The sequence below is a fragment of the Perissodus microlepis genome, chromosome 12 (assembly GCF_051167445.1).
Source record: "Perissodus microlepis isolate ML-2025 ecotype Zambia chromosome 12, ASM5116744v1, whole genome shotgun sequence".
Lineage (NCBI taxonomy): Eukaryota > Metazoa > Chordata > Actinopteri > Cichliformes > Cichlidae > Perissodus > Perissodus microlepis.
The window spans coordinates 20113480-20140559 of NC_140472.1; the positions used below are offsets into that span (position 1 = coordinate 20113480).

The 27080-nt window shown below is 38.0% G+C and overlaps 2 protein-coding genes across 6 annotated transcripts in view; both read left to right on the plus strand.

Annotated features, from left to right (window-relative positions):
* Positions 1 to 4763: 4763 nt before the first annotated feature.
* On the plus strand, positions 4764 to 6404 carry LOC146376231 (C2 calcium-dependent domain-containing protein 4C). Its single transcript, XM_084947252.1, has one exon. The coding sequence runs from the start codon at positions 4813 to 4815 to the stop codon at positions 6064 to 6066; it is 1254 nt and encodes a 417-aa protein (XP_084803378.1). The 5' UTR covers positions 4764 to 4812; the 3' UTR covers positions 6067 to 6404.
* Positions 6405 to 9571: 3167 nt separating this feature from the next.
* vps13a (vacuolar protein sorting 13 homolog A) overlaps positions 9572 to 27080 on the plus strand; it is a 44526-nt gene continuing 27017 nt past the window's right edge. For 4 of the 5 annotated variants that reach the window (XM_084945209.1, XM_084945211.1, XM_084945210.1 and 1 more), the window contains exons 1-40: positions 9572 to 9749; positions 10524 to 10567; positions 10666 to 10708; positions 10809 to 10904; positions 11183 to 11284; positions 12496 to 12605; positions 12804 to 12863; positions 12952 to 13011; positions 13326 to 13406; positions 13711 to 13756; positions 14148 to 14275; positions 14472 to 14578; positions 14738 to 14909; positions 15575 to 15637; positions 17758 to 17890; positions 18008 to 18102; positions 18253 to 18395; positions 18521 to 18722; positions 18820 to 18934; positions 19303 to 19439; positions 19535 to 19667; positions 20132 to 20249; positions 20487 to 20631; positions 21213 to 21321; positions 21421 to 21596; positions 21851 to 22007; positions 22144 to 22223; positions 22329 to 22388; positions 22600 to 22798; positions 23000 to 23116; positions 23289 to 23392; positions 23582 to 23749; positions 23968 to 24275; positions 24390 to 24537; positions 24667 to 24838; positions 25126 to 25253; positions 25385 to 25611; positions 25741 to 25997; positions 26300 to 26484; positions 26642 to 26785. In XM_084945209.1, the coding sequence (XP_084801335.1) occupies positions 9650 to 9749; positions 10524 to 10567; positions 10666 to 10708; positions 10809 to 10904; positions 11183 to 11284; positions 12496 to 12605; positions 12804 to 12863; positions 12952 to 13011; positions 13326 to 13406; positions 13711 to 13756; positions 14148 to 14275; positions 14472 to 14578; positions 14738 to 14909; positions 15575 to 15637; positions 17758 to 17890; positions 18008 to 18102; positions 18253 to 18395; positions 18521 to 18722; positions 18820 to 18934; positions 19303 to 19439; positions 19535 to 19667; positions 20132 to 20249; positions 20487 to 20631; positions 21213 to 21321; positions 21421 to 21596; positions 21851 to 22007; positions 22144 to 22223; positions 22329 to 22388; positions 22600 to 22798; positions 23000 to 23116; positions 23289 to 23392; positions 23582 to 23749; positions 23968 to 24275; positions 24390 to 24537; positions 24667 to 24838; positions 25126 to 25253; positions 25385 to 25611; positions 25741 to 25997; positions 26300 to 26484; positions 26642 to 26785 (5172 nt within the window). In that variant the 5' untranslated portion in view covers positions 9572 to 9649. The remainder of the gene's footprint in view (positions 9750 to 10523; positions 10568 to 10665; positions 10709 to 10808; positions 10905 to 11182; positions 11285 to 12495; positions 12606 to 12803; positions 12864 to 12951; positions 13012 to 13325; positions 13407 to 13710; positions 13757 to 14147; positions 14276 to 14471; positions 14579 to 14737; positions 14910 to 15574; positions 15638 to 17757; positions 17891 to 18007; positions 18103 to 18252; positions 18396 to 18520; positions 18723 to 18819; positions 18935 to 19302; positions 19440 to 19534; positions 19668 to 20131; positions 20250 to 20486; positions 20632 to 21212; positions 21322 to 21420; positions 21597 to 21850; positions 22008 to 22143; positions 22224 to 22328; positions 22389 to 22599; positions 22799 to 22999; positions 23117 to 23288; positions 23393 to 23581; positions 23750 to 23967; positions 24276 to 24389; positions 24538 to 24666; positions 24839 to 25125; positions 25254 to 25384; positions 25612 to 25740; positions 25998 to 26299; positions 26485 to 26641; positions 26786 to 27080) is intronic. The other variant, XM_084945212.1, reaches the window with a different exon arrangement.

The following is a 27080-nucleotide window of genomic DNA, read 5'->3' on the forward strand; positions in this document are numbered from 1 at the left end:
CCATCGTCACTACTCTGCACCAGAGTCCTCCATCATTCTTCTTTGTCACTCTATTATGTTGGGTGTGATGTACCCAAAGAGAATCTTTGGGTTTTTTTCTTTTATCAAAAACAGTTTCTACGTCATCCCCCAGCCATATCTCCATCATTCAGCCTCTACAACCCACCACTCCTCTTTCTCCTTAATAATTACCCGATGATTCACTGATCCAGGGTCAAATTTAATCCACCCGCGTGGTTGAAGTGTATTGTCTCTGCTCTGTCGTCAGAGCAAGGTCATCTGACGCAGCTCATATCATCATCATCAATCTGCCAACTTTCTTTATTGGCCCAAATTATTACAGCTTATTAGCCATTATTACCCTTAATTATCAATTCAAAATAGGTCAGTGGTTCACCTTCTCTGGCCTGCTTCCCATTGTTTCTCCTCTCTGACTTCCCCGCTTTTTCACTTTCTCTAAAGAGTTCGGACAAAGAAGTTCTGTGGCCAAAAAAACTTCAGCAGTTTGTCAGAGGTTAAGTGCTTTGTAAGAAAATGAGTGCTCGTATGGGCCCATTTGAATCGCCAGTAATAGAGATTAAAGTGAAATGGAAATGAACAAGTGTGTCATCAGCTCTCTCCCTGCTGAGTTTGTACTTGAAATTTTCAATCTCATTACACAATGTCAAAACATGATGACTGGCAGTGTTTCAGTGAAAACCCTATAACAAAGGTTTGAATTAATAAAACTGCCAGGACTCGATTATTAGTTTATTGGTGCAAGAATAAGCAAAGATGTTATTTGATGGTTTCTCATAGAGTTCCTTTAAAATTTAAAGAAATAAAATATGATACAAATATTACAGATTTTGCCTTTTTTGTGTTGTGACTAATGTCATATGTCTTTTCTGTATGTCCCTAAACAATTTCTTTTTGTATTTTGTATATGTATCGATTAATACATCCATTTAATTACAAAAGTGTAATTGAAAAAAAACTTTCTTTGTTTCACTTCATATTGGAAAGTTCTCCTCTTTGTAACACATGTTATTCATTGTTAGGTACACAGCTTTACAATATAAGGCAAAATTACTGAATCATTACAACTCAGTTCAGCTGCAAAGACATTAAATTGATTTATTCTTTAAAAAAAATGGAAAAAGACTTGCTTTGAAGAACTGGTAGAACAAACATGTCTGATTGATCTTTGATCACCAGGCACCAGAAGTCTTTTCTGCCGCATTGAACAACTGAACTGAATCAGCAAGACTATAACCATTTTTCTTACTGAGCATGTTCCAAAGAATCAGCTTCCATGAAACACAGTCGAAGTTTCTATTGTTCCTTTCTTGTGAAGAAGGAAGGCAACAAAGGTCACTTTTAGCCCTGGGCAGGTGGTTAGCAGGGTTAAGTTACAGCCTCCAGAAGGGGAAGAAATACACTGCATCAATAATAACAATAATGATGATGATGTGCAAGAACACAGAATGATTTTTAATAAATTGGCTCTTTTCTTTTTATCCATTTTTAGGCTGGTTTGTAAGACAGATTATAAGAACCTGCTGGTTTGTCCCTACAGCAGTCATTATCAACCAACAGCCACTAGTCACTTAGCTATTCTGTAGCTATAATAAAAGGAATAAAACTGGTTTTTTTTTCATGATGTATTGAACTATATGTGGAATGCTTTTAGACAACAATAAAGTGTAGCTTTCTTGTGTAGAATAAAGTGAATTTTAAACTGATTGCAAATAACTTTAATGAGAGGTTGTTGAATAAAAGAGTAATTCACTTAGTTTAAGTTTAGCTGATATTTATTTGTTACATTTTTTTCTTTATTTGAAAGTCTGGTAACACATTAAGCATGGATGGACAAACAAGAGACATCGTGGTGTCTGAGACCATTAAATAATATTCCACACACTGAATTAACAAAATGAAGCCTACAAAATATAAATGATTGAATTATCATTTTAAAAATGTTAGGCTCCAGAACAAAAAAGGTTTTTACACTAATGCACTCAACAGCGATGGTGCATTTGGCAACAATGTGCCGTTCTCTCGTTAACGTTAATTGGAGCTGTGGCAGCAGTTAAAGGCAAGGTCCTCCTCTGACTCCTAATCATTTAACTCTCCATTACAGAGAACACTCTGGGTTTTTATTGCTGTAATAAAGTTGATCTTCACTACCACAAAAAGCCTCCTGACCCCTGGGTGATGTGGAGACCCCAGACTCACTGTATTCATCGTCTTGATATTGAATTGAATTGAATCTTTATTTTGAACATCTTTGTCACAGGCTCTGTTTATAGAGAGAGGCACACAGGGTCGGACAATGTTTGTTACTGTAATCTTTACCCAGAACAATAATATACAATCATTTTAATTAAGTAATTAAGGTGTATCTATGTTTTGCGTATGTGCTTGTCTATATGGACAAATCTTACTACCATTTAGTTTTCCAGTTGTTTTATAGATGTTATAATAATAATGAGGCTATACAAAAATATTAACTATAAGTCATGCATTTACCAAAGAGAGGTTTGAGGTACAAAAAATATATTTAATCCATGTATGCCCTCTTGTGGTCAGATAATTAACTGCACAAAAGCCTGTATGTTCATATATATTTTTTAATTATTAATTATTATTTTTTATTAAATAGGATCGATGTAGTTTAACATAGTTCCAGTGGTGACATGAAATTGAATTGCTACTTAAAGCTGTAGCTAATTTCCAGGTCTTACATTCACAATACATTTTTTTTTTCAATTGTATAAAATCACAAAACCCTACAGATAGAAAACTACAATAAGTGCACATTAACTAGGAAAAAGATAAAGAAATATAATATTAAGGGAAAATTAATTAAGATATGGCTCCTAAAATTCTCAAACTTAAATTTATTTATGGGGCACATTAAAAAGAACAATACACATTAAAAAAAAAGTACAAAAAGGTGGACTGGAAAACAAACAAACAAACAAAAAAGGTTATAGATAAAAAAAAAATAATAATAATGATACATTTTAGTGGGTGCTAAACAGACAGTCATGGCCTAAAAGGTGAAAAAATGCAACAACAAAAAAAAGAATGGAAAAGAAAAAAAAGGATGTCTGCACAATTATGAAATTTGCATAATTGAGCTCATAGTTGCTTTTACTGTGAAAGATTTAATACCTGTAATTAATCTGAGTTTAGTTGGAGGTTTGTCCCATAGATGAGTAGACTTTATGGAGAATGCTGCTGATTGTTCAAATTTAGATCTCCGAATGTGCTATTTTAGAGTTGAAACTCACCACGTTCCTCATGACTCGTGTTACTGTCTTGTCTCCGGGCAGAATTACAAGCCAGGAAACAATATAATCTAGATTAATGCTTGGTAATGGAAATCTGGTGCTTGTTAAGTGGAACGGGAGAAAAATTTAATTACAATCTCGATGTTAACCATCGGGCAGAAAGTGACAAAAGCACATGGACAAGACAAAGTGTGTTAGTCAATGAAAATCTGGTTTTTGGTTTCATTGTGTAAGAATGTGATACTAAAAATGTAGGAAGCAGGTCATTTAAATCCTGGAAATGTCTGAATAGAATCAAATGAGGAATGAATTCATCTTGAGCTGATTTAGCATTAAAATTCAGATCGGAACACAATGGTATCATCATCCATATTTATATAGTTAAGTTTCACCTTCATGACAACACATAGAGACTGAAGCCTGTCTAGACTTTAGGTCAGTTGTGTGTCTGCATTACCAGCTGTTTAAAGGTCAGAGGACCTTTGAGGTGGTGGCTCCTGTCTTTGAACTGCTTTGAACAAGAGGTCAGCTCTCTGTGAAAAGTCGATTATGCTTACGTCATTATGATCAAAATAGCATGTTTCAGTGATCAATCATGTGTTTTAATCACATGAACATCATTCTCTTCAGCACTTTACGACTGATACATTATGTTTTGGGACATCTTTTAATAAATATTCCGAGTGCTCAAGATGTCTTACATGTTTACATGCAGTTATTGGATGTATTTAATGTCATCCATTTGAGGCAGAGGCAGAGATACGTGGTCTCAGCATTCTGTCAGTGGGTTGGTTTGGATTTTTTTTTTTTTTTTTTGGAAAATCACAAAAAGACTTCCAAGCTGACCTTTACGAAACTTAATCCACAAGTGGACAAGTGGAGCATGAGCAAATTAAGAATCCATTAAAATTTGTAACAAATCTGGATCGATTTAAAACCACAAAGACAGGGCAGGAGCATTTTCTGTATATTTTAAATTTGCACTTTACATGTTTGTTTGTAGGTTCATATGTAATTTAGAGCAGGGTGTGTCTTTGTTGACTGTAACCATTCTTCTTTTATTGTTTAAAACATGGACATTAGAGTAATGATGTAATTTGTCTCAACTCGATGCAAAGCTGACGTCACACCATTCCAGCACAACTAAACACATCGCTCTGATTTGCCACCCACCCAGAAACACTCATCACTCTGTGTTTGTTATGTGTACTCTTGTGTATGTCTGCTTAGGAAATGTTGCTTAATCCAGGCGGAGGCGTCAGATCAGTCAGACAGAGCCTCACCCTTACCTTTAAAACCTCACTGACACATGTGTCACACACACAGGCAGGTCTCTCTCTGGAGAAAGACACATCACAACCCCAAAGGTAAGAAGAAAAAAATTATTTCACCATTTGGCAAAACTGTTTTATTTCTGAAAAGTGTGCTATTCTGTTCCAAGATTTCTATATTTGATTAAATAATACTTTACTCTTGTCACCAAAGGTGGGGAAAGGGAACTACATTCAAATCCTTAAATCAACATTAAACAGCCATGTGGGTTCTTGAGAAGATCAGGGAGAGCATGGAGAGCCTTCCTCAGGAGTTGAGTCATTACATTGGAAAGAATGAGGAGGATACACTTTTCCCTTCAAAGGCTAGCCTCTCAAGGAATCTGCACAACAATGTCCTAACCCCAGACATGATCCCAGAGTTCTGTCTGCCTCCACGGCTTTGCAGGCAAAGCCCACTGCTAGAAGCTGAGGAAAAGCCACTGTTTGTATTCGGTCAGAACCAGATTCCTAAGAGTAGGCAGATTTCAGACACGCCTCATGTAAAGACAAAGGATGTGAAGACAAAAAATGGTGACACATCAGTGGCCTGGAAAGCTACAAAGAAGCCTTTGCCATTCTCTGCAGAGAGCTACGGCCTGGGTGGAATTTATGAGAGCCCCAACACTCGGAGGAAAGAGTCTTTGTTCCACTCAAAACGCCCTGTTTACCTGCTTGATAGAAATATGCCTACTGCAGCACCAAGGCTGGCAAAAGAGACGAATCTTCCCAAGAAAACTTTATCTGGATTCCTTCCGGTGTTTTTATGCAAGAGTATGTCTGAGACAGAAAGCGAGACACCTTCTTCCAGTGACTCTTCTCCCCTCAGTTCACCTTATTGTGTCAAATCCTCCCTTTATGTCTCATCAAGCAGTGGCCGCCTTAAAGGTACAGTATCTTGCCCTTCATTAGTTGACAGTAAGGCGGGCAGGAGGAAGTGGAAGAGAGGGGATTTAACAGCCTCACTCAGCAGCCCATCAAGCTTAGAGGAAAACTCAGCCAACCTAACTCCACCAGCCCTCCTCCCGATGGATGCTCTGCAGTGCCAGGAAAGACTTCAGCGGGAGCATGTCCTCCCATTGCAGGGCCATGGCAGAGTGCGCCTTTCCGCTGAGCACACCAAATTCTCCGGCAGGTCGTTGTCATCCTTATCCACAGTCCGAGTACGTGTGGTGTCTGTGGAAGGCCTGTGGAGTGATACTGACCGACAGACACTGAACTGTGCAGTGAGTCTGTGTCTGACTCCCGGGAAGCTGCAACAGCAGGAGAGTGCCACCATCAGGAACTGCCGGAGCCCAGTTTTCAATGAAGATTTCTACTTCACAGAGCTGAGTCAGAAAGATCTAATGGAAATGCAGCTTAGGTTGAAAGTAGTGCATAAAGCTGCAGCTGGAACTCTGAGAAGGGGGAAAGTGATGGGAGTGATCACCAAACCTCTGTCTCAGCTGCTTATTTTAAATAAACAAGCAGAAAAATAGTTTTTTGTATCACAGCATGAAAACTGCATGTGTTGTATATTACATGTGATAAAATTATGATGTCTTAAAACTATTAAAATGTTGATCTCCTCCATACCTGCTTCATGCCCTGGTGGACGGGGCTGTGGCTCCCCACACCCTCTAGCAGATCATTACATGAAGGAACCTTTTAAAAACAAGCGCATTCATGCTCACAGGTGTACACACGGGTGCTCACACACACAAACGACACCCTTTTTGGCTCCTACCTCAAAGCACACTGTGCGCTGTCGATCCAACGTGCAGCGCAATAATGTTTAATATTTAGTATTTACTGTTATATTCCCATATATCATCGTGATTTTGTTTATTCTATTGCTCTCGTTTTCTTCTGCTTGTTTTCTTTTTTAATTCTCAACAGGTGAAATTAAAAAACAAAAACAAAAACAAAAAAATAACAATAACATGTAATATTTAGTATCTACTGTTATCTACTGTTAGCTAGTTTATTGTGATGGTGTTGTTTTTATTATGTTGCTCTTTGTTGTTTGTTTTCTCTTCTGGTTTTTTATCTCCATACAGGTGATCCAGGTGTTTTGTTTGTTTTTTTTTCTTCCCCCCTTTCTCACCATCTCTTCTCCCCTCTATTTTTCTTTCTCTCCCTCTCTTTCTTTCATTCTTTCTCCCTGTCCTATCCCCCAGTCATGTCTGCCCCGTCTTTAAAAAACGAAAATAAAATAAATACATAATTATAATAAAGGTCAATCAAACGGACCAATATGGCAAGGCCATGATGATCCACTTGGTAAAGTAAATCCACTTGGCATCTTTCTTGGCCTTCAGACAACAATTCTGATGGCTAAAGATCCAAATGGGACAGGCAAAAAAACCCAAAAAACTATTAAAATGTGTAAAAAGGAAAATGTTGAAAAGGGAGGCAACCAGTGAGCAAATATGTTAGTTAGCAATGAGCTCTTGAGCATAGTAAGGCATTTAGCTGTTAAGCAGATATTTCTCTCAGCAGAGCTTTAAGTTTAGAGCACACTTACTTTCATCAGATGGTCACAATATGTGCCTGCACTGAATGTTAATGTTGCTGTTTAAGATATTCAAATAGGCAGCTGTTTGGTAATGTTCAGCATAAAACTGTCAGCTCTTCTGTTTCTCTGCTGAACCATATCCAAATATGCTCTCTTCTGTTTATCTCTGTCATGTTATGCCATTTATATTAAACACTGTACTGAGTGATGAAGTCTGAACTGTAGAGGTTTGTAAATATGACTTGTGCCCAGAAGTTTGAACTCAGCAGTTAGAAATCTTAGAGGATACAAATCAGACCACATAAAACCAGTCTCAGTCCCAGTCTTCCTCATACTAATGTTTCTTCTGCTGACACAATTAAATTACCTGAATAAATCAGTTAAGTGATTAAATTTGATTCCGAAAGTGATATCTTTTATTCATTTATTACAATTTCACATTCGTAAAGCCAAAAAATATGACTCTTGACCTTAAAAAAACAACTTAGAAACATGGAAACTTAACTTAAAAAGTCAGATTTACTTCTATAATCTTACGAGCGTGAATGATACAAAATATAAAACTAAAGGAACTAGGAAAGTCTGGCTACAAGGAAACACATAACAAGAGAGCACACAGCAAGATGGAAAAGTATGATGATAATATGACAAAAATTGAGGAAAATGTAGATATTAAATAATGAGGTAACGAGACACAGCGGAGACACATGGGGAACAGAGCCAAACAGAAACTGACTGAGACAGCAGGAAGCAAAACTCAACATAATGCACACAAGATGAGGGACATTCAAAACAGAACAGGAAACATAACGCTGAGGAAGAGACACGGACATGTGAGCTTGATACAGACAAAAGGCTAAACAGACACAGAGACATGACTGACCAGGGGAGACAAGAATAACTTGATACAACTAAATGGGGAGACCAGACAACCACAGAGACAGAGTACAGGCAGAGTTGACAGATACGAGGACACGACTGGGGAAACGTATATGGATCACAGAATCTAGTGGGCTAGCAGAATCTAAAGAAAGACTAAAAACTAAGAAACATAGACAATAAAACTCAGAAGCACTAGGAAATACCGTAAACAAAGATTTACATATAGAACCCGAATAGAATACACCTCTGATACTCAAGAGTACATCATAAAGTCCAGAACCACTCAAAACCATAACAATATGTGTGGGAGCTGGATAGTGTAGTGGTAAGACTACACACCTTTGCAGTGGGAGTCACAAGTTCTGGTATCCAGTAACATGAGTAGTATGGCTAGATCCCCCATGCTAAAACCAAGCCCTGAAGTGGCACGGGCACGTCTGCAGCCTGTCTGCAGCCTGTCTGCAGCGCGGACACAAGCATTTCACTACATGTTGTACTCTGTATGATTGTGTATGTGACAAATAAAGGTTGTTTGTTAATATCTATTGAAATTACTCAATACAAGTTAATACTGTGAAACTCATGATCCTTAATTTCAAAAACAGCCATAAAGACTGAAGCAGCAGTTGCCTGAGCTCATATAATAGCAACTAAACGTTATTGCAAGCATTCATTTGGAGTGATATCAGTTTTATCCAAAAGCTCAACAACACCAACATGAAACAGCATTAGACTTTGTTGCATGTTGGAGTCAGCGAGACTGTGAGATAAGTGAACCATTTGAGGAAGCCAGGGAATTTCAGGCTTATGACATAGCGTTTCAAAATATCACACTGACACTCTTTCTTAAAATCTAGCATATATGTCTCAGTGGATTATAATGCTTTTAAACACACTACTATCATGACTACACAACTAAGGTAATGGTATTATAGTTGTATAAGCACAGAGGAGTTTGGACACATTTAAACTTTTCAATTATCAAAATAATGACATTATATGTAATTATTCTGGTGTGCTGGGATGATCCTCTGATGTGCCTAGGTCAGGTTAACAGGTTAATTTCAGAGCTAGGTGCTTTGTTCTTGTAGAGGAGTCTGTCTGTGTAGCAGAATGTAGGCAAGAAGATGTAATGGGTATGATGTAATCCATCCTTCCATTCTTCCACTGTCTTGCGCTTATCCAAATCAGGGTTGCAAGTGGTAAACCCTACACAGGTTACTACTTTGTGGCAAGGCTAACACAGACAGACAACCATTTACACTCACATTTACACTTATTAGAACCATTTCAGGCTCACGCATTAACCTCATCCCGTGTATGTCTTTGAATTGTGTAAGGAAGCCTAAATACCTGGGAAAAAAACTCTAAGCATCCCATGGAAAGGCCCCAGCAAGGGTTGGATTCAGACTCCAGGACCTTCTAGGTGTAAGGCAACTGTGCTGTGCAGCTCAGGGCAGTAACTACGCTACTCATAGCCAATTTCCCAAGTATGGGTGTAGTTTATTATTATCCCATTAAATAACGGCTTTGACATTTCTTAGTACTGTTTCCTGAAGTAGCTGTTACAGGTGACGTCAAGCACCGCCCACCCCCGGAAGACGTCCTAATCTGACGCTGAACCTGAACGAGTCCTCATCGGGATGTAAACATGGTGATAGGCAGATGAGAGAAACGCCACAATGGTCTTCGAAAGCGTGGTTGTAGATGTTCTCAACCGATTTTTAGGGGACTACGTTGTCAACCTTGACAGCTCGCAGCTAAAGCTCGGCATATGGGGAGGTAACTGAACTTGTGTTTGTCATTTTACTTGGTTAGCTCGCTCTCTAAGCTAGCTAGCTAAATGCTAACGTACGCTAGCCACCAGGCGTATGACACTAACAGCTGAGGAAGCTGTTAGTGTCACTTTATGCGTCCCCAAACCAGTTTAAACTGTTCACCGTGAACGAGACAGTGCAGTCAAATGTTGACATCGAGATATATTGAAACACAGCGTTATTTCCGACTGTTCCAGTCATCTTTTTTTTTTTTTTTAATCTTATTTGCTCCCGCAAGTCTGTTTGAGCACTGCATGCATGCGAGCGTCTGGGAATCATGCATTTCGAGGTTACACCCTTTTACACAGCCAGGTTATGACTCGGTACTGTGCTTCATACTAAGTACCCACTCGTTCCAAGAAATCTTTGGCACCGTACACAAATATGAGTATTTGAAAATTGGCTTTAGCCGCTGAACATGGATCAATTTTTAAAACTAGTAACTAAGTCAAACCATTAAGTACTTTGTTTTACCAAACTTTATCTTAATACCAGCTTCTCTAATCAACAAATGTATGAAAACGAGTTGTCTTTCATAGACTGTTTTACATGAGTAGTATGTCTATGAATAATGTGTTGCGATTGATTTGAATTATTGGAGCTCTATGGTGCGAGTTGCATTAAGTCAAAAGTCCTGAAACCTCTTTAATTAGATTGAGTTTCTATATGAGCTACACTTTACCCAAATGGTAAGCCATAATGCTGTTACCATAGTAACAACGTTTTCCTGGCCCTCTAGGTGATGCTGTGCTTAATAATCTTGAAATAAAGGAAAATGCCTTGGTAAGTTGCAGTTAAGTGTGTGAGTAAACAGCATTAGTTATTACATCCTGGCATTCACAGATATGTGTTTATTTATTATTCATTGTGCTTTGTTGCAGAGCCAACTTGATATTCCTTTTAAAGTGAAGGCTGGTCATATAGGTAAGGCTTGCTCTTACTCTGGCTCTTACTGACCATAATTGTTTAGTTTAGTACCTTTGTACAGAAGAACCTTTTCTTACTTGGGTGTTTTTGTGATTAGGGCGTCTCCAACTGAAGATACCATGGAAGAACCTATACACACAATCCGTGGAGGCCACTTTGGATGGTGTCTACCTGCTTATAGTTCCCACAGCAAGTAAGATGATTTCATATGTGCATCAAAATAAACAAATTTGATCCAAGTATTCACAGTAGACATTACAGTGTATAAAATGAATGAAAAACCACATTTAGTAGACACACAGTAGCTGAATATTGTTGGATATCTTTGATAAGCTGAGTAAGCCACTCGTGTTAATATGTTTTAAAGATTCAAAAATACATTAAAATAATTTAATTCTATTAAAGTAAAAGTATTTATCAAATATTATAATACAGAAAGATGCACATTTTTTCTGGTGCTATTTCTTTCAGGCATAAAGTATGATGCGGAAAAGGAGGAGAAGCAGCTTCAGGAGGCTCGCCAGAGGGAACTACAGCGGATAGAGCAGACAAAGCTGAAGGCTGCTGAGCAAGGTCAGGGTGCATCTTTATTTTATTTTTCTTAAGGTTTTTTTTGTAAACATGTTACTATAGCAAAGCTCCTCAGTGTGTATCTGTTTGTATGGCAGTGTTCCCTGTAGGTTTTGTATGAAAACAGCCTTTGTCATGGTCAACAGGTTCTTAGAGAAAAACCCCCAAATGTTGATATTTCCTGTTGGCTCTCATCTGCTGCTCTCTGGCTGTGTAAACATAAGTCATGCGCTCCAGTGCGTGAGCCAGTGGGCAGTAGAACATTTGGTGTTAACTTTGCATAGACAAACAAGTAATATCAAAATTTATAAAATATGTCGTATAGTCACACACACAGATTTAATGTCATATGGTCATGGTTTGTATGGCTGCGAGTTCCTGTGCAGCCAGCGTTTTTCACGCTTTTTCTGTTATGTGTGGTTTAGCACTTGAGTATCACACCACTTCAGCAGTTGTCTTTCCTTCTAGTGGTAGACTGCTGTGTTGCTGTATTTTGGGACAGCCTGGTTTTGTCATTTCAACAATATACACTTGCCATTAGCTAGAAAAAATCTATCCTTGATAATTGACTTAATAATTGACCACTCATCTTGGACATGAATATCAGGGTATATTTGGGCTCTTAATTATGTCTTTGAACTGGTATTTTTCCAGGTTTGTACAACATACATCTTTGATGAGTTTAAAAAGAAATGGCATTCATTCCATGCCTATGATAAGTGTGTAAACTCCTCACCACAAGTGTATGTGCCTATCTACAAGCTATTATTTTTATAAGACTATGTCCTCTTTCAAGGTGAAAAGTGTTGTATCTTAATTTCTTAATTTACAGCATGTAGGTGAAAATACAGTGTAGGTTTGTATTATATTTCTAAATTTAAATAAAAATGTGTACTATTTATTTTTCTTTTTTAAAACGTTTTAAGATGCAGCTTTATTAACAGCAATGTGATTCACTGACATTCTTATGTAAGCTAATATTTGCTTACATGCTAAAAAAAGGAAAGGTCAGAAATAATCATTAAAATATTGAAAGTAAAATTTAGTTATCTGTAAAGTTCATCAGGCAGTCATGAGAGCTAAGGCCAGCTGAATGTCATTCCAGTTATACAGAAATACACAGTGAATGTGTATCGAAGGTCCTTTAGAGAAAATCTTCAGGAATTTTTGGGACCTGCTGGAGCCTCATAACCTAAATCGTTTGCATTTTACAGAGAATCCCAAGCTTGAGAAACAGGACACTTTTACGGAAAAGCTTGTCACTCAGGTCATTAAAAACCTGCAAGTCAAGATCTCTAACATCCACGTGCGCTATGAAGATCATGTGAGTATTCAAGCTGAGTTACCATAATAATGTACAATTTTATCTATGGTCCTGCAAGTTTATACATGTTTCCACTTTAAATGAACTAAACACTGTTTCTAGAGCACGTTACAATAGAAGAACTGATTTTTTTTTTTTGTCTTAACCACACCATAAGGCTTAGCTCTTTATTTTCCTCCTTTTTTTTGTTAATGACAGGTAACAAATCCAAACTGCCCTTTGTCATTTGGAGTGTCACTGAAAAACCTCAGCCTTCAGGTGATGTGTCTTTCCTGTCAAATTATATGCTATTTTACATTTAGATATTAAGCTTTTAATGAACCTCACTGCTTGTTTGACCGTACAGACAGCTGACGCGAAGTGGAGACCCAGTCTTTTAGATGAGAAGTCCAAGTTTTTCTTCAAGGTAAGAAATCCAACCATGTTATCTACCTTGTTTACCACCACTGTACAGGTGGTATGGAAGGTAGGTAGGTGTTTTTAATAAAAAATACCACATACACGTTTAATAGCATTTGTTTTTGGCTTTAAAGTAGTTTTCTGAAGTTAAAGACTAACTCTTGGAAAACTTCATTGATTTTTCTTTCAGCAGTGTTATTTCCTCATAATTTTGGAGCATAATCAAAACTTTAAGAAGTCCTTGTCAAACACTGTCAGCTTTTTTCCTTGTAATCGCAAACAGCTTCATCACTAATTGTTTTATCTTTCTTGTTTTCTCAGCTGGTACAACTAGATAACTTGTTTGCCTACTGGAATGTTAACTCAGTACTTTTCTCCAGTCACACTTCAGATCGGGCCCTGGTGAGTCACTGTATTATTAACGTATTAATATGTACTTGGAATTAGCCATCACCTATTTTCCTGGAAGACACAATGTTAGTGTTATGTTGTGATCACACAGGGCACAGATCTTCGGTTACACAGGAGTTATGTAAAGGTGTTTCATTTAGCACTATGTCATACACATGATATAGTAGTGGTTTTCTTCCATACATTATAGTTAAATCAAAACAAAAAAGAAATCAAATATGTTAGGAGGCCAAGAAATTAGCAAATCGAAAAAACAGTATGTAAATAAATCTTCATTTCCTCTGCGTTCTTACAGCAACATCTCCAGAGCAGCATGGACGTCCACTCCTCTCACGACTTCAGTGAGTGTCATTCTTGTGGAACTAAGTTCAAAGCACATTACATGACGTGTATGAAAAATTTTGCAGACAGAAAGTGATGAAGAAATGATTTGTGATGATATGCAATGACACTGCAGCACCAAACCCCCCCCCCCCGGGTGATTCACAGAGTTTGATTCACCACCACTGAGTCACGAGACCAGATTTTCAGCACATCTCAACAGATTTTGTTTTCAGTTTCACTTTAAGGCAACAGCTTACATATTTTTGAACTGATAACATTGGTAAAGTTTTTTAAGTTCTTTATAAATAGATGCACATTTGCCATGTGCAGCACAAAAGGTAGTGAATCCATCTTAATGCTCACATTTGCAATTCTTAAATCATCTTAATTCCTTTTGCTGTTCCACAGTTTTTCGCCCCATTTCAGCTGATGCAAAACTGCGGATGAATCCCAGGTCAGATGTGGATTTCTCCTCCCCTAAAGTGGACCTGATGGTCAATCTCAGAGAGGTGGCAATTGAACTCAACAAAGCCCAGGTGTGTGTGTGTGTGTGTGTGTGTGTGTGATAGAGATGTTTAAACTTGTATGTGTTAAAGTTTCATTAAAATAGAATATTATAAGAAAGAGAGAGCTAAAGAGGGTTGTTAAGGATAAACTACATAAACAATGTCAGATAATAACTGCACTAGATTGCTTTGTGATGATGTAATTGCTGACTTCCTGTTATTCCAGTACATTAGCATCTTGGAGCTGCTGTGCTCAGTGGATATGATGTCACGTAATCTGCCATACAGGAAGTACAGACCCGAGGTCCATGTTCACAAGAACGCCAAAACATGGTCAGAAGACACTGTCACATATTTATCACATCATTTCCTCTGTCCTGTCTTTCTGTAATCTTTTTTCAAAAACTGGATCCCATATGTACATGTCATTTACCACATTACATTCGGTCCACTTAGTATTACAAATTGTTACATTGATTCCCTGATTTCCAGGTGGAAGTATGTGATCACAGGCGTCTTGGAGATAGATGTGAAGCCAGGTCTCCACATGTGGTCATGGCAACACATTCGCCGACACCGGCAGATGGTAAAAAGCTACAGAGAGCTCTACAAGACAAAGATCACCAGCAAGAAACCCAGCGATGAGGTTCTCAAAGACTTAGAGGTGGGGTGGAACTAAACTGAACAGGGGAGAGGGAAAAGGGAAAAAGGAAATAAACAGAGAGACCTATGGGACTGTTTGCCTTTCTAGTCTATGTTTTCACATTATTGTCTTAAGACTAAAACATTTGAATTATTATAATTATTATAATTTTTTATATTTCCCTGCTGCATATAAACAGTTTAGACAGGTGAAAGTTTTGAGTTTAATTTGATATACTAATATTACCAGTAATTCTGTTTTAATATAAATTTCATACCTGTTGTCACTGTTATAAGACAAATGCTTGCGAAAGTTGCTTTACTTGACTGTAGTGATCATAATTGAAGGCCTATGTCAAAAGTAAAGCTAATATAATATGGAAGTAATTGATTACAATAGTATTACTTCTCAGTAGCTTTCTAAAGTGATGTCTGTCATATTTCTAGCCATAATTGCTCACAAAGATATTTAGTATTCAAGCTTACAGGGATTGATTGAAGTGCATTAGAGCTTGATGCTGAGTTTTTGAGATAGACTTGAAAATAATTGAATTTAACATCTGAAATTAAATGTGTTCCCAAGTTCTTCTCTATTTTTATTAGTATCATATTTTCCCAAAAATAGAACTGTAGTAATTGTAGAATCTAGTGAAAGCTCTGATCGATTTCTTTTGTGTTTATTCTTAGAAGCCCGAGAAGACTTTGGATATTTTTAACATCACTTTGGCCAGACAGCAGGCTGAAGTGGAGGTAAGCTTTTTGTATCACATAACTGAGAAAACTTCAATAAGCTTATACACCTTGTGTCTGATTTATGAACTGATCAAACTGTAATGGCTGCATCACATTTTGCGCTTTGTCTTGTGATCTCAAGTTGTTGCACAAATCCATAAAAAAGGACAACAATTTGAGATTCATTGGAACTATGCACAGTACAGTGCCTCTCAGCAGCTTGGTGCTGGCGTATGTTTGTTCCAGCAGGCTGTAGGACCAAATTAGGCACATAATCGATAATTATACAGTAAGCAAAGGAATGTAGGGGGTTGAGGATTAGGCTGCCATGGTTCCAGAAGGTGCAGCACTGTGCCGTTAACTGTAAATTTACATATTCTGCACAATTTCTCTTATATTTCATTTCATTTATTTATTTATAAAGCACATTTAATAACAACAGGGAGTTGATCAAAGTGCTGTACAAAATAACGATTAAACAATGACATTAACAACAACAACAGGTAAGAAAATTAGGATAAAAGAATTGGCAACTCTCATACAGTTTCGAAAGCCAGAGTAAAAAAATGTGTTTTAAGATGCGATTTAAAAAGAGTAACAGTTGGGGCCTTTCTAATGTGGAGAGGTAGATCATTCCATATTTTTGGTGCCACAACCGCAAATGCCCGATCTCTATGAACCATCCTAGACTTATGTAAGGTAAGGAGTAGATGATCGCTTGATCGAAGGGCTCTAGAGGGCGTATAAAGCTGCAAAAGGTCAGACAAATAGTCCGGTGCCTGGCCATTTAGCACTTTATAAGTCAAAAGTAAGATTTTGAATTTAATTCTAAAACGCACTGGAAGCCAATGAAGGGAAGCACGCACCGGAGTAATATGTTGGTGTTTCTTCACACGAGTCAAAAGGCGAGCTGCAGCATTCTGTACAAGTTGGAGCTGAGCCAAGCTGGACTGACTGACACCCACATATAGTGAATTGCAGTAATCCAGTTGAGATAAAACAAACGCATGAATTGCTCGTTCCAAGTTTTTAAAGGATAAAAAAGATCTCACTTTGGATAGGAGCCTTAATTTAAAAAAGGACCGCTGGACAACTGAATTAATTTGTTTCTCAAATGTAAGTTTGCTATCCAAGAAATCCCCCAGGTTTTTTACATGCGTTTTAACAGCACATGTTAGGTTACATAAGTCCAAATCTGGGGCATTGAAATTACAGCTTGGTCCAAAAATAATTACCTCAGTTTTATCCTCATTGAAGGTAAGAAAATTTGAGGCCATCCAGGTTTTAATTTCGTCAAGACATTTGACTAGCGATTCCATGGGCGTGGGGGTGTTTCTATTAAACCGAAGATTAATCTGGGTGTCGTCGGCATAAGAGTGAAAGCAGATGTTATGCTTCCTAAAGATTAGGCCTAGGGGCAACATGTAGATTGAAAAAAGAATTGGGCCTAATACGGAACCCTGCGGGACACCACAAGTAAAAGGAGCTGGGGAAGAAATAAAATCATCAAGGCTCACGGAAAAAGTCCTCTCGGAGAGGTACGACCTAAACCATTCCAAGGGGATACCTTTGATACCACATTGCTCCAAACGGGAGATCAGAATGCTGTGGTCAACAGTATCAAAGGCTGCAGTTAAGTCTAAGAGCAGGAGCACAGCTGGGTCTCCTGAGTCAGTGATTAATAAAATATCATTAAGTATTTTTAGGAGGGCAGTTTCTGTGCTGTGGTGGGTTTTGAAGCCCGACTGGAACTTCTCAAAAATATTATGACTATTTAGAAAGGTTTGTAGCTGCTCAAATACAATCCTTTCTAGAATTTTTGACAGAAACGGAAGCTTGGAAACGGGTCTAAAATTAGCAAGAACAGAAGAATCAAGGTTCGGTTTATTGGCTGCACTACAGCATGCTTGTATCCAGTTGGTACTACTCCAGAACTTAGACTACTATTAAAAATAGTTAAAATGTCAGGACCGACTACCTTAATAATCTTTTTTTAGAAAATGGGTTGGGCCTCCATCTGAGGGATAAATGATGCTAACAGATCATTTGTGGGCTGGTCAGGTTTTTTCCTTGCCATCTTTCCTCAGAAAAGTGAAAAGGGGGAAGCATTTGACATTTTGTTTCGTCTCCTTCTTTAGGCAAGTAAAGCAGGCCTGCGTATTTACCGTCCTGGGATGAAGATGGAGGAAGAAGAGTCTCAGGGTTGGATCAGCTGGATGTGGAACTGGGGGGCACAGCCTGATACAGAAAGAAAAGAAGTTAAGACTGGAGGTAGGTTACAGATAGACATGTACATGTGGAATGTCTTTGTAGTAACAGCCTGTAATATTAGCTTTTTTACTCCTCCTATGTCCGTTCCATTTATTCTTCTTACCATCTCTGTGTCAGGGTTTGATGAGCTGTTAACCCCTGCTGAGAAAGCCAAACTCTACACTGCCATTGGATACAGCGAGACTGCTGCTAATCCCAATCTGCCAAAGGATGTGAGTCACTTTCCCCCACGACACCCCCTCAATTACTAATAATACACTTCCACTTGGTTATCTGTCGCACAGAAGCAAATACTGCAAAGGTAAAAAAAAAACAAGTATTCTGTTTCTTTATCTTTATACTCTTTGTGTCATATCTTTAAGTTTGAGAACATGAAGGTCAACTTCCACATGGAGAAGCTGTCCATGTCAATTAAAGATGACAAGGACAAAAACGAGATCATCAGGCTGACTGTGGGAGAGCTGTACTCCACACTCACACAGAGACCTGGAGCACAAGCCATCAAGTTTGTTCCAGCCTTCTAAAACAAAATAACAACGTTGTAGCTGGTCTTTTTTCTCCACAAAGGTAGATACTTGATAACACTAGCTTGTGTGTGTGTGTGTGTTTTTTGTTTTTTTTTCTTCCCAGAATCACAGCCAAGCTTACTTTGTTTGAGGTCACTGGCCTCACCAATAAGCAACCTCCACCAATTCTCCTTTCATCAAGGAAGGCAGCCATAGGAGCAGGGACCCCACTGCTTTGTATCCTGTTTGAGACCAACCCCCTGGACGAGAGCGCTAACCAGCGGCTTCACGTAGAATCACAACCCTTGGAAATCATCTATGATGCTGTGAGTGGTGTCACTGAGTGTGAATGAGCAGCAAAAATAAAAACCCTCAAAAGCAGTACATATATACATATTTGACTCTGTCTGTGTGTCTGTGTAGATAACTGTGAACAGCATATCGGCATTCTTCAGGCCTCCTGATGACATGCAGCTGGATGAGCTCACGAATGCAACCCTGATGAAACTGGAGCAGTTTAGAGACCGCACAGCCACTGGTGAGTTTAAGATAAACTGCAGATATCTGTTATCATGATTAATCTTCTAGGATCTCTAAGGACGTCTTTGATGGGCGAATGTTGACATTCCTTGTTTAGTCTTCCTGTTTATGCTCTTGAAAGTGATTGTTTCCTGAGGGCTTTGGAAGATTTTTCAATGTTTTTTTTTTTTCCATTATTGAAGTTTTCTCCTTATTAGAACTTTTAGGTGAATTTGTCATTTAAACATTACTTAAATTAATAGAATCTCAGGGTTCATTAAACAAAACCACACATTTAGTTAATTTTATGAATCCCACAACAATAAAATTCACCCACCTTTGGAGACAAAGCTACTATTGATGACCTATTAACATTTTGTATTTCAGGTTTACTGTATGTGATTGAAACACAGAAGGTTCTCGACCTGAAGGTGAACTTGATGGCGTCCTACGTAATCATTCCACAGACCGGTTTTTACAATGGCACTCAGAACATCTTGCTGTTGGATCTTGGTCATTTCAAGGTGGGGAAGAGTCAAATGTGAATAAAGATTGACAGCAGGCTGGAAATCCAAGGTAACTTACCAATATATGCCTTCATGTTTCTTTGCTTTTACAGATGTCCAGTCAAAGCAGGAAACATCTACCTCAGCTGTGTGTGAGTTCCAGCAACATTGAGGACATCATGTCCAGAGCTTACGATAGCTTTGATGTACAACTTGAAAGCCTACAGTTTCTTTATAGCAAACCAGGTACACACACACACACACAGACACACACACACAACACAGTTGTAACACATTTTTGACTGATACACATAATGTTCATTGATGAGGTGTTGTTTTTATTCTAACTACTGTTTAAAAATCACTAAGCTAAAAGTTCAATAAAAAAAAAACAAAAAAAAAAAAAAAAAAAAAAAAAAAAAAAATCACTAAGCTTAGGCTTTGTTTGTATTGATAGGTTTTACACAGCGAAAAAAGTCATGCAGACAGCATTGAGGAAATGTCTTTATGAAAGTGATTGGCACTTGTAGCTCTAATGGCTTTACTATGTCTTAGCAAAAAAATATTCCATTGATTTCAGGTATTGTGTCCTGGAAGGGATATTGCTAAACTTACACATTAATCCAACACACATATTTCTTGTTTTTACTCTGCCTCTGTTTGGACTCAGTAAAAATAAATAATAATAAAACTTTATCTTTATGTGATAGATGGTAACTGGAAAAAGGCCCGCAAACAGAAACAGTCACCCCTCCACATCCTAGAGCCAGTGGATCTAAAGGTGGTTTTTAGCAGGGCAATGATCAACAAAGACTCCCGCATGCCAAAGTAAGTATGTTTCTGGTTGACAGTCAACTGATGGTTAAATGAAATCTTTGTACGAAAATCTGAACTTAACTTGCTGTTGACCCTTTTCTTTGGAGAAATTAATACTTTTCTCTCTAGTGTGGGTTCAGATACACAACTAAAAATATTTATCTTGTAAGGACCAGAGCTAAGCGTATTAGGTAAACTAAAGTTTCAGGTTGTAAGTTTTGTATGCATCTTTGTGTATGTGTCTTATAGATATAAGATGTCTGGAGAGCTTCCTCTGTTGTCTCTTCGTATTTCTGATGTAAAACTTCGAAGTGTTCTGGAGCTGGTGGACAGTATCCCGCTGCCTGAAAGCAAACCTGCTGCACGTGGCAATGCTCCATCATCAACTCCAAAGGTAAGATCGGAGGGTTATCGAGATGGTCCTCTCCGGATTTCACTCAAATCTCTAAAAACTAGAATCTTGGGAGTCTTGAAGGTTGTGCACATTAGCTGCAAACAAATTAAGCCTTCAATTCTCTTATTAGTAATTACTGTTGTTGTTGTCCTTTACAGTGGTTAGAAAATGACGTAACAAAATAGAAAATTCTATGGATAATTATAGTGGATTTTAAGCATTTAATTTTTGGGGCTCTGTTATTATCATAGACTCAGATGGGGGTAGAAATCCCTATACCGCGCAGCACAGGCATTCAGTTGGCAACAGTTGGGTGAACTGAATTATGATGATCGCTGCTGGAAGGAAGCCTCGGCTGAGATGGTTCATTTTTTTTCCCCAATTAAAAAAAAAAAAGCAAAACAAGCAAACAAAAAAAAAAACCATCTCAAATTTGAAGGCTTGAGGGTTTTGCATTGAATGAATATACAAATAGTTGAATATTGAGGTGGAAGTGCCGGACTAGTAAAAGTAAAGATAGATTTTATTACTAACACTGTTAATACAACTGTTTTTATTTATTTTCTTCTTTTTTTTTTTAGCCTAGGCAGTCTTTCACCCCTCATCTCACTCCCAGAAAACCTCTGAACTTTGATCAGCGCTCTTCTCTCATTTTTGAGTCATGTGAGACCATCAGCATCACCTCATTAGGTAAGACACAGTTTTGTTTTGGTCCTACTGCTAAATATCTTTAAAAATCCTGTGTGTATTCCTACCACAGATTGTGTTTATTTTTTAATTATATCCCAGGGTCAGAGGAGGATCTGTTCTATGATGCGCCCAGCTCTCCCATCGGGGAGAAACCATTTTTTCCAGACAATCCCATGCCGCTGCGCTATGTCGATGCAAGCAAAAGAAAAAGTCTCATCAAGGAAGATGCACAAAAGAACATGACTGACTTCTTTATGACATTTGAGATCAGTGAGGTACAAAAATATTTTTTTTCCCTTTCTGCACAATTAAACATAGTTATTAAATTCTGTAAGAATTATTTTTATTTAACCTTGTTATCAGTCATTTTAGTTATTTCTGTGTGAGATAAAAAGAAAAAGAAAATTCAAACTCTGCCTTTTCTCTTTAGCATTCCTCAGTTAAATTTCTCCTCCTCCTTTTATTTTTGTGACCACCTTTATCATCATCTTTCACATTTTTCCATCGTCTCTCTGTCTTCTTTGTCCAGTTTTCTGTTCAGCTCTGTCGTTTGTCTGGAAGTATGGAGGTTACGGTGCTCCACTTAGACATAGAGGGTCTGGGCACTGAGCTGAAGCTGCGCACCTTTGACATGACGTCTAATACCTACTTGCGAGAGATCTGCCTCAAGTGTCCTGAATACATGGGTCAGTAGATACCAGCAATGCCTTAATTTTTGTTAAACATTTGATAATTACAGTTATCCTAATAAAAATGTGCAAATCATCAGGGCAGTCTTTGCTTAATTTTTTATTAGGCATGCTTTGTTTTTTCCTTGCACAGATTCTGAAGACAAGCAAGTACAGCTGATCACCACACTGGACAACAAAGAAGTTGATCTGCTCACTCTGGAGTATATCAAAGTAATATGGGATACGTTACGTGAAAACATTTCAGAATATTTTCTATAAATATTTAAAAACTGTGGTAAATCACCTTAATATTAAAGATTGGATGAATTTTTCTAGGCTGACAAGAATGGTCCCGACTTCAAGTCTCAATATAATAACACTGAGCAGCTCATCAAGGTGAGGGAAATGTTAATAACCTAGCAATAATATTTATTTTATTTACTTAATGTTCCCATTTTGTTATTTATAGCATGATGTTATTTAGGGCATGCTGAGAGATGATGAAAAAGCCACAGTTAACAGCAGTGTTTCTTCTACAGTAATTATTAATAATGGGTAGAAGAATCAAAATATCATTTCAGACAAAAAGGTTAATTTTCTTCATCAGGTGACCTTTTCATCACTGGATGTTCACCTCCATACGGAGGCTCTCCTCAATACCATGAACTTCCTCAGTAAGCTCCTTCCTGAATCTAATAAGAAGGAAGGACAGCAGGAGGAGCTTCCCACTATCCCTGAGGAAGACTATGCTGAAGCAGAGAAGGAGGAAGAGAAAAAGGAGGAAACTGCTGTAACCAAGAAAAAACGTAACTGATATTATCTGCACGCTGTTATTGTCTTACCATTTATGAGAACATTGTACTACTAGAGCAGATATTTCACAGTTAATGAAACAGATTTTCAGAGCAGTATCAAAGGTTAAATGTTACACTGGAAATAGCTTTCCTTTTTTTGCAGCTGTTCACAGGTAATGTCTTTATTTCTTGTCCTTCACCTTTTTTCCCCAGCTTCAAAAAGGTCAAAATTTGCAGATGTGGTTAATCTGCATATCAAAACTGATCTCCGCTGCCTTAAAGTTTTCATTCGAGGACAGAAGGCCAGGATCTCAGAGATCAGTATTGAAGGTATGAAAGAAAGAGTTTTCTGTGTACTAGGTACTCTGGCAGTGCTTTCAATAGGATTTATTAATTGTTTATTATTTCTGCTATACTCTGCTGTATATAGAGTTTTCTAATGAACTTTTTCTAGTCAAATCTTCAATTCATTGTACAACTTGGGGCTTTCGTAATTGTCTAGGTCTGGTTTCCGAGGTCCTGATGAGGAAGAAGGGGATGGAGGTTTCGGCCAAATTGAAGAACATTGTGATTCTGGACTGTAACAAAGAAGCTTTTTACAAAAAGGTACCGACTGCCAGTGCTTATGAATGTTTACCATTGTACTTAAAAAAATACAAAAGAAATGGTCATTGTTTCCCGCATTGATGTTTCTGGTCTTCATTCGTTATGTTTTTGTTTTGTGTCACTTGCTGATCATGTGGCACAGGCAAATCTGAATAACAACTTTTTCTGTGCCACTCTGTTTTTTTCTAGGCTGTGTCCATAGCAGATAAGGAAGTGTTTCACTTCCACATGGTAAACTATACAGATGCGACTGAAGGAGATGCCTATCTGGACATGTCTAACGTTGACACTACTGTTACACTAAGTGTGGGCTGCATTCAGGTCATCTTCCTCAACAAGTTTCTCTCATCTATACTGGTAAGAATCACGTTTCTGGGCAGAATTAATCTGTTGCTCTTATCAATTTTTATCACATGTAAATCTCTGAAGTGGTGTTTTAATTTATTAGATAAGGTAATAATAAAATTATAATTATAAATATAATTATTTACGTTACCTCTGTATATTTCTGCATTCCAACTTGATCTTATTAATTTTTCTCCAAAAATATTTTTCCCCACCCCATCTCCTTACAGGAGTTTGTCAATAACTTCCAGGAGGCTAAAGAGGCACTAACTGAGGTAACAGTTCAGGCTGCAGAAAAAGCAGCAACAGGCGTGAAAGAACTGGCTGAACGGACCACTCGGATCGCTTTTGATGTCCACTTCAATGCACCCGTCATCTTCCTCCCCCAGTCCTCCTCTTCATCAAATGTCATTGTAGCTGACCTTGGTCTGCTTTCTATCAAAAATCGTTTTGCCAAGCAACCCTGTAAATCAGATGCCAGCATCCCACCTGTTGTGGATATAATGACTGTGAGACTGACTGACCTTAAGATGTTCAGGTCAGTTTCTGTGGGAGGTATTATTTAAAAAATATGCATGCTTGTGTTTGTGATTGATTAGAATTTGCAGTATTCCGACAGACCTTTGTAAATCTATGTTTTTGTTCCTTTCAGAGCCAAATTTAAAAATGAACGTTTTGAGGAAGAGATCCAACTGCTGAAGCCAGTGAGCCTAGACTTGGAAATCCGTAGAAATCTATCTTCCAGCTGGTACCACGAAATACCTGACATAGATATTGGGGTCCATCTAAAGCCCATGAGTGTAAGTATATATATTCATATATCTTACCTGTTTGTTTGTTTTTTTATTTTTAATCCCACGATTGTGTAGAGGCTTATATTGAGAATTAAAAATAGTTTTATCAAAATCATCTCTCTATTTTCCCAACAGCTGCTCCTATGCCAGAATGACATGATCATTGTCCTGAGGACTCTGAATGAGAACCTGTCAGAGAAGTCTGATGCTGGTCCACCTCCAGCTGCTCTGCCTGCCACTGACCCGTCCTCTGACTCTGTATCCAACAAAGACTCCCAGGAGTCTGGCACCACTGGACCACCCAGCAGTAAGTTGTTGTTGTTGTATATGGTTATGTTTGATATGGTTATGTGTGTTTGGTAGAGCTTTAAATATAGACATATGATTTAACAGCCTGGTCAGATAACTTTTTACCAAAAAAAACAACAGAAAACAAAAAACAGATGAGTTGTTATTTGACAGGGCATACTTACACAAAACTATGTAGCTAATGAAATCTGAAACATGTTCTCCTTAATTAGTGCACAATTCTGACTAAAATCCAGTAGCTTGTCTTTTAATCTGAACTCTGCGCTCTGATTTTGCTGTTAATAGGTAACACAGTGGTGACAGCTGCTGTTGTAGAGACACAGAAAAACCGCAAGCTGAGAAAGAACACGCTGAAATTAAACTTCAAGTTTGACTCACTGACTGTGGTTCTGTACAGCTCCAATGAGGATAAGGTAATGCCAAGTCTGTTACATATGTACAAACATACACAAGTCATAACTACATCATAGAATTAGACTTGTCAGTCTGTATTTTGTGAGGCACATTTAGTAAAGAAAGTCTGTGTAATTTCTGTTTTTAATAGCAGTTAGAACCACAATGTGAGCTGTCAGGCCCACATCATGACCAGTCACACCCACAACATGAGCCGTCAGACCCACATGATGAGCAGCTGAAGCTAGCAGAATTTACTCTGGGCACCATCTCCACCTCTGTCCACATGTACTCCGACAGCTCCATGAAGGCCTCAGTACAACTTGCTGAATGCCTTCTAGACGACAAGAGGCCAAAAGCCAAAAGTATCACCCCAAGGTACGGCTACCACTTATAAAGCTAGTGACACACACAAAAAAGCCATGTCTTGTCGGATCAGTGTAAAGTAAATTATTTTATCGTGTTCACTCTTTTTTTTTCTCATAGTCCTATTTTGTTTTTCTCTAGGATGATGGCAATGTGTCCTGGTGCAGAACAGAACAACATGGTGGAAGTGAGCTATCGTCAAACCCGTGAAAGCACCACTTTAGATACAGTGGTGCAGGATGTGTATCTATGTGCCAGCATGGAATTTCTGCTCACGGTGGCCGATATCTTCCTTAAGGCCACCCAGCAGGGTTTTGCCCAAGTGCCACAACCCAAGAACAGTACTGGTGCTGGCGATAAGAAGAACATTAACTCATCAGTCACATCTAAAGAGTCTGGTGAGTTGACTTTATCAGTTTTAATCTTTTAATCTAGTTAACCGAAATCATGTCAGTTCTCTTAATCGACAAGCTTAAACTGCCAAATTATGCCCATCTTTGTTTTGCCTTATGTTTATAAAACTTTCATTTTTGACTATTTCATTACAATACAACTTTTTATAGATGCTTTAAGATAATATAGATGTTATATACGTTTATATAGTGAGTCTAGATTCTGAGTTTTGTGATTATCAAGTTAAACTGGCGTATTCTAATTATTTAACGTGAAGTTTTACTCTAATGCTCTCTGTGCCTCCCAGGTACAGCTACAGCCACGGTAACAAAGACTGAAATGAATGTTGTGGTGCGAAACCCAGAGATTGTATTTGTAGCTGACCTGACTCGTGATGACGCCCCAGCTCTGGTGATGACCACATATTGTGAACTAGTAATGAAAAATGGTGCAGAAGGATCACGGACGACTGCTGTTATCAAGGACCTCAAGGTTTATATTTGGAATGTATTGTGGTAGTCAGAATTGCATGTTCAAAGAATTCAAAATTATGTATCCAGAGGAAAATGTTAATATTCCTTAACACATATTTAAAATTAAATATGATTAGGTTGGGTTTTTTTTTTTAAACTGGTCACTTTTGTTGTAGGTTGTTGCCTGTCCATTCTTAAGACAAAAGAGGAGAAACAATGTGACTACAGTGCTTCAGCCATGTCAGGTGTACTTCGAAAGTACTCAGTCTCCAACCTCCCCTCAGGCTATGGAGGTCACCATCAACGCTCTCTCACTTAAGGTATTTGTTTTGTTAATATTACATGTGGCCGCATATTTTGTTCTTCAAATTGAAATGATTGTGTTTTTGTTGTAGTTCCAACTTCTTTGTTGTTAGCAAATGAAAGCCTTTTTTAAAAAATTTGAACTTTTTGGGGTTAAACCACTGCCTTGTATGCATGCTTAATTAAATGAGACAGAAAGTCAATCCCTACATCTGGTTACAGCAGTGTGTTACCTTGGAAATACAGTTTTTTGATAAAAAAAACGTTTCAGACTTTTGTTTCCTTGTAATGGATATAATAAGGGGGCATATT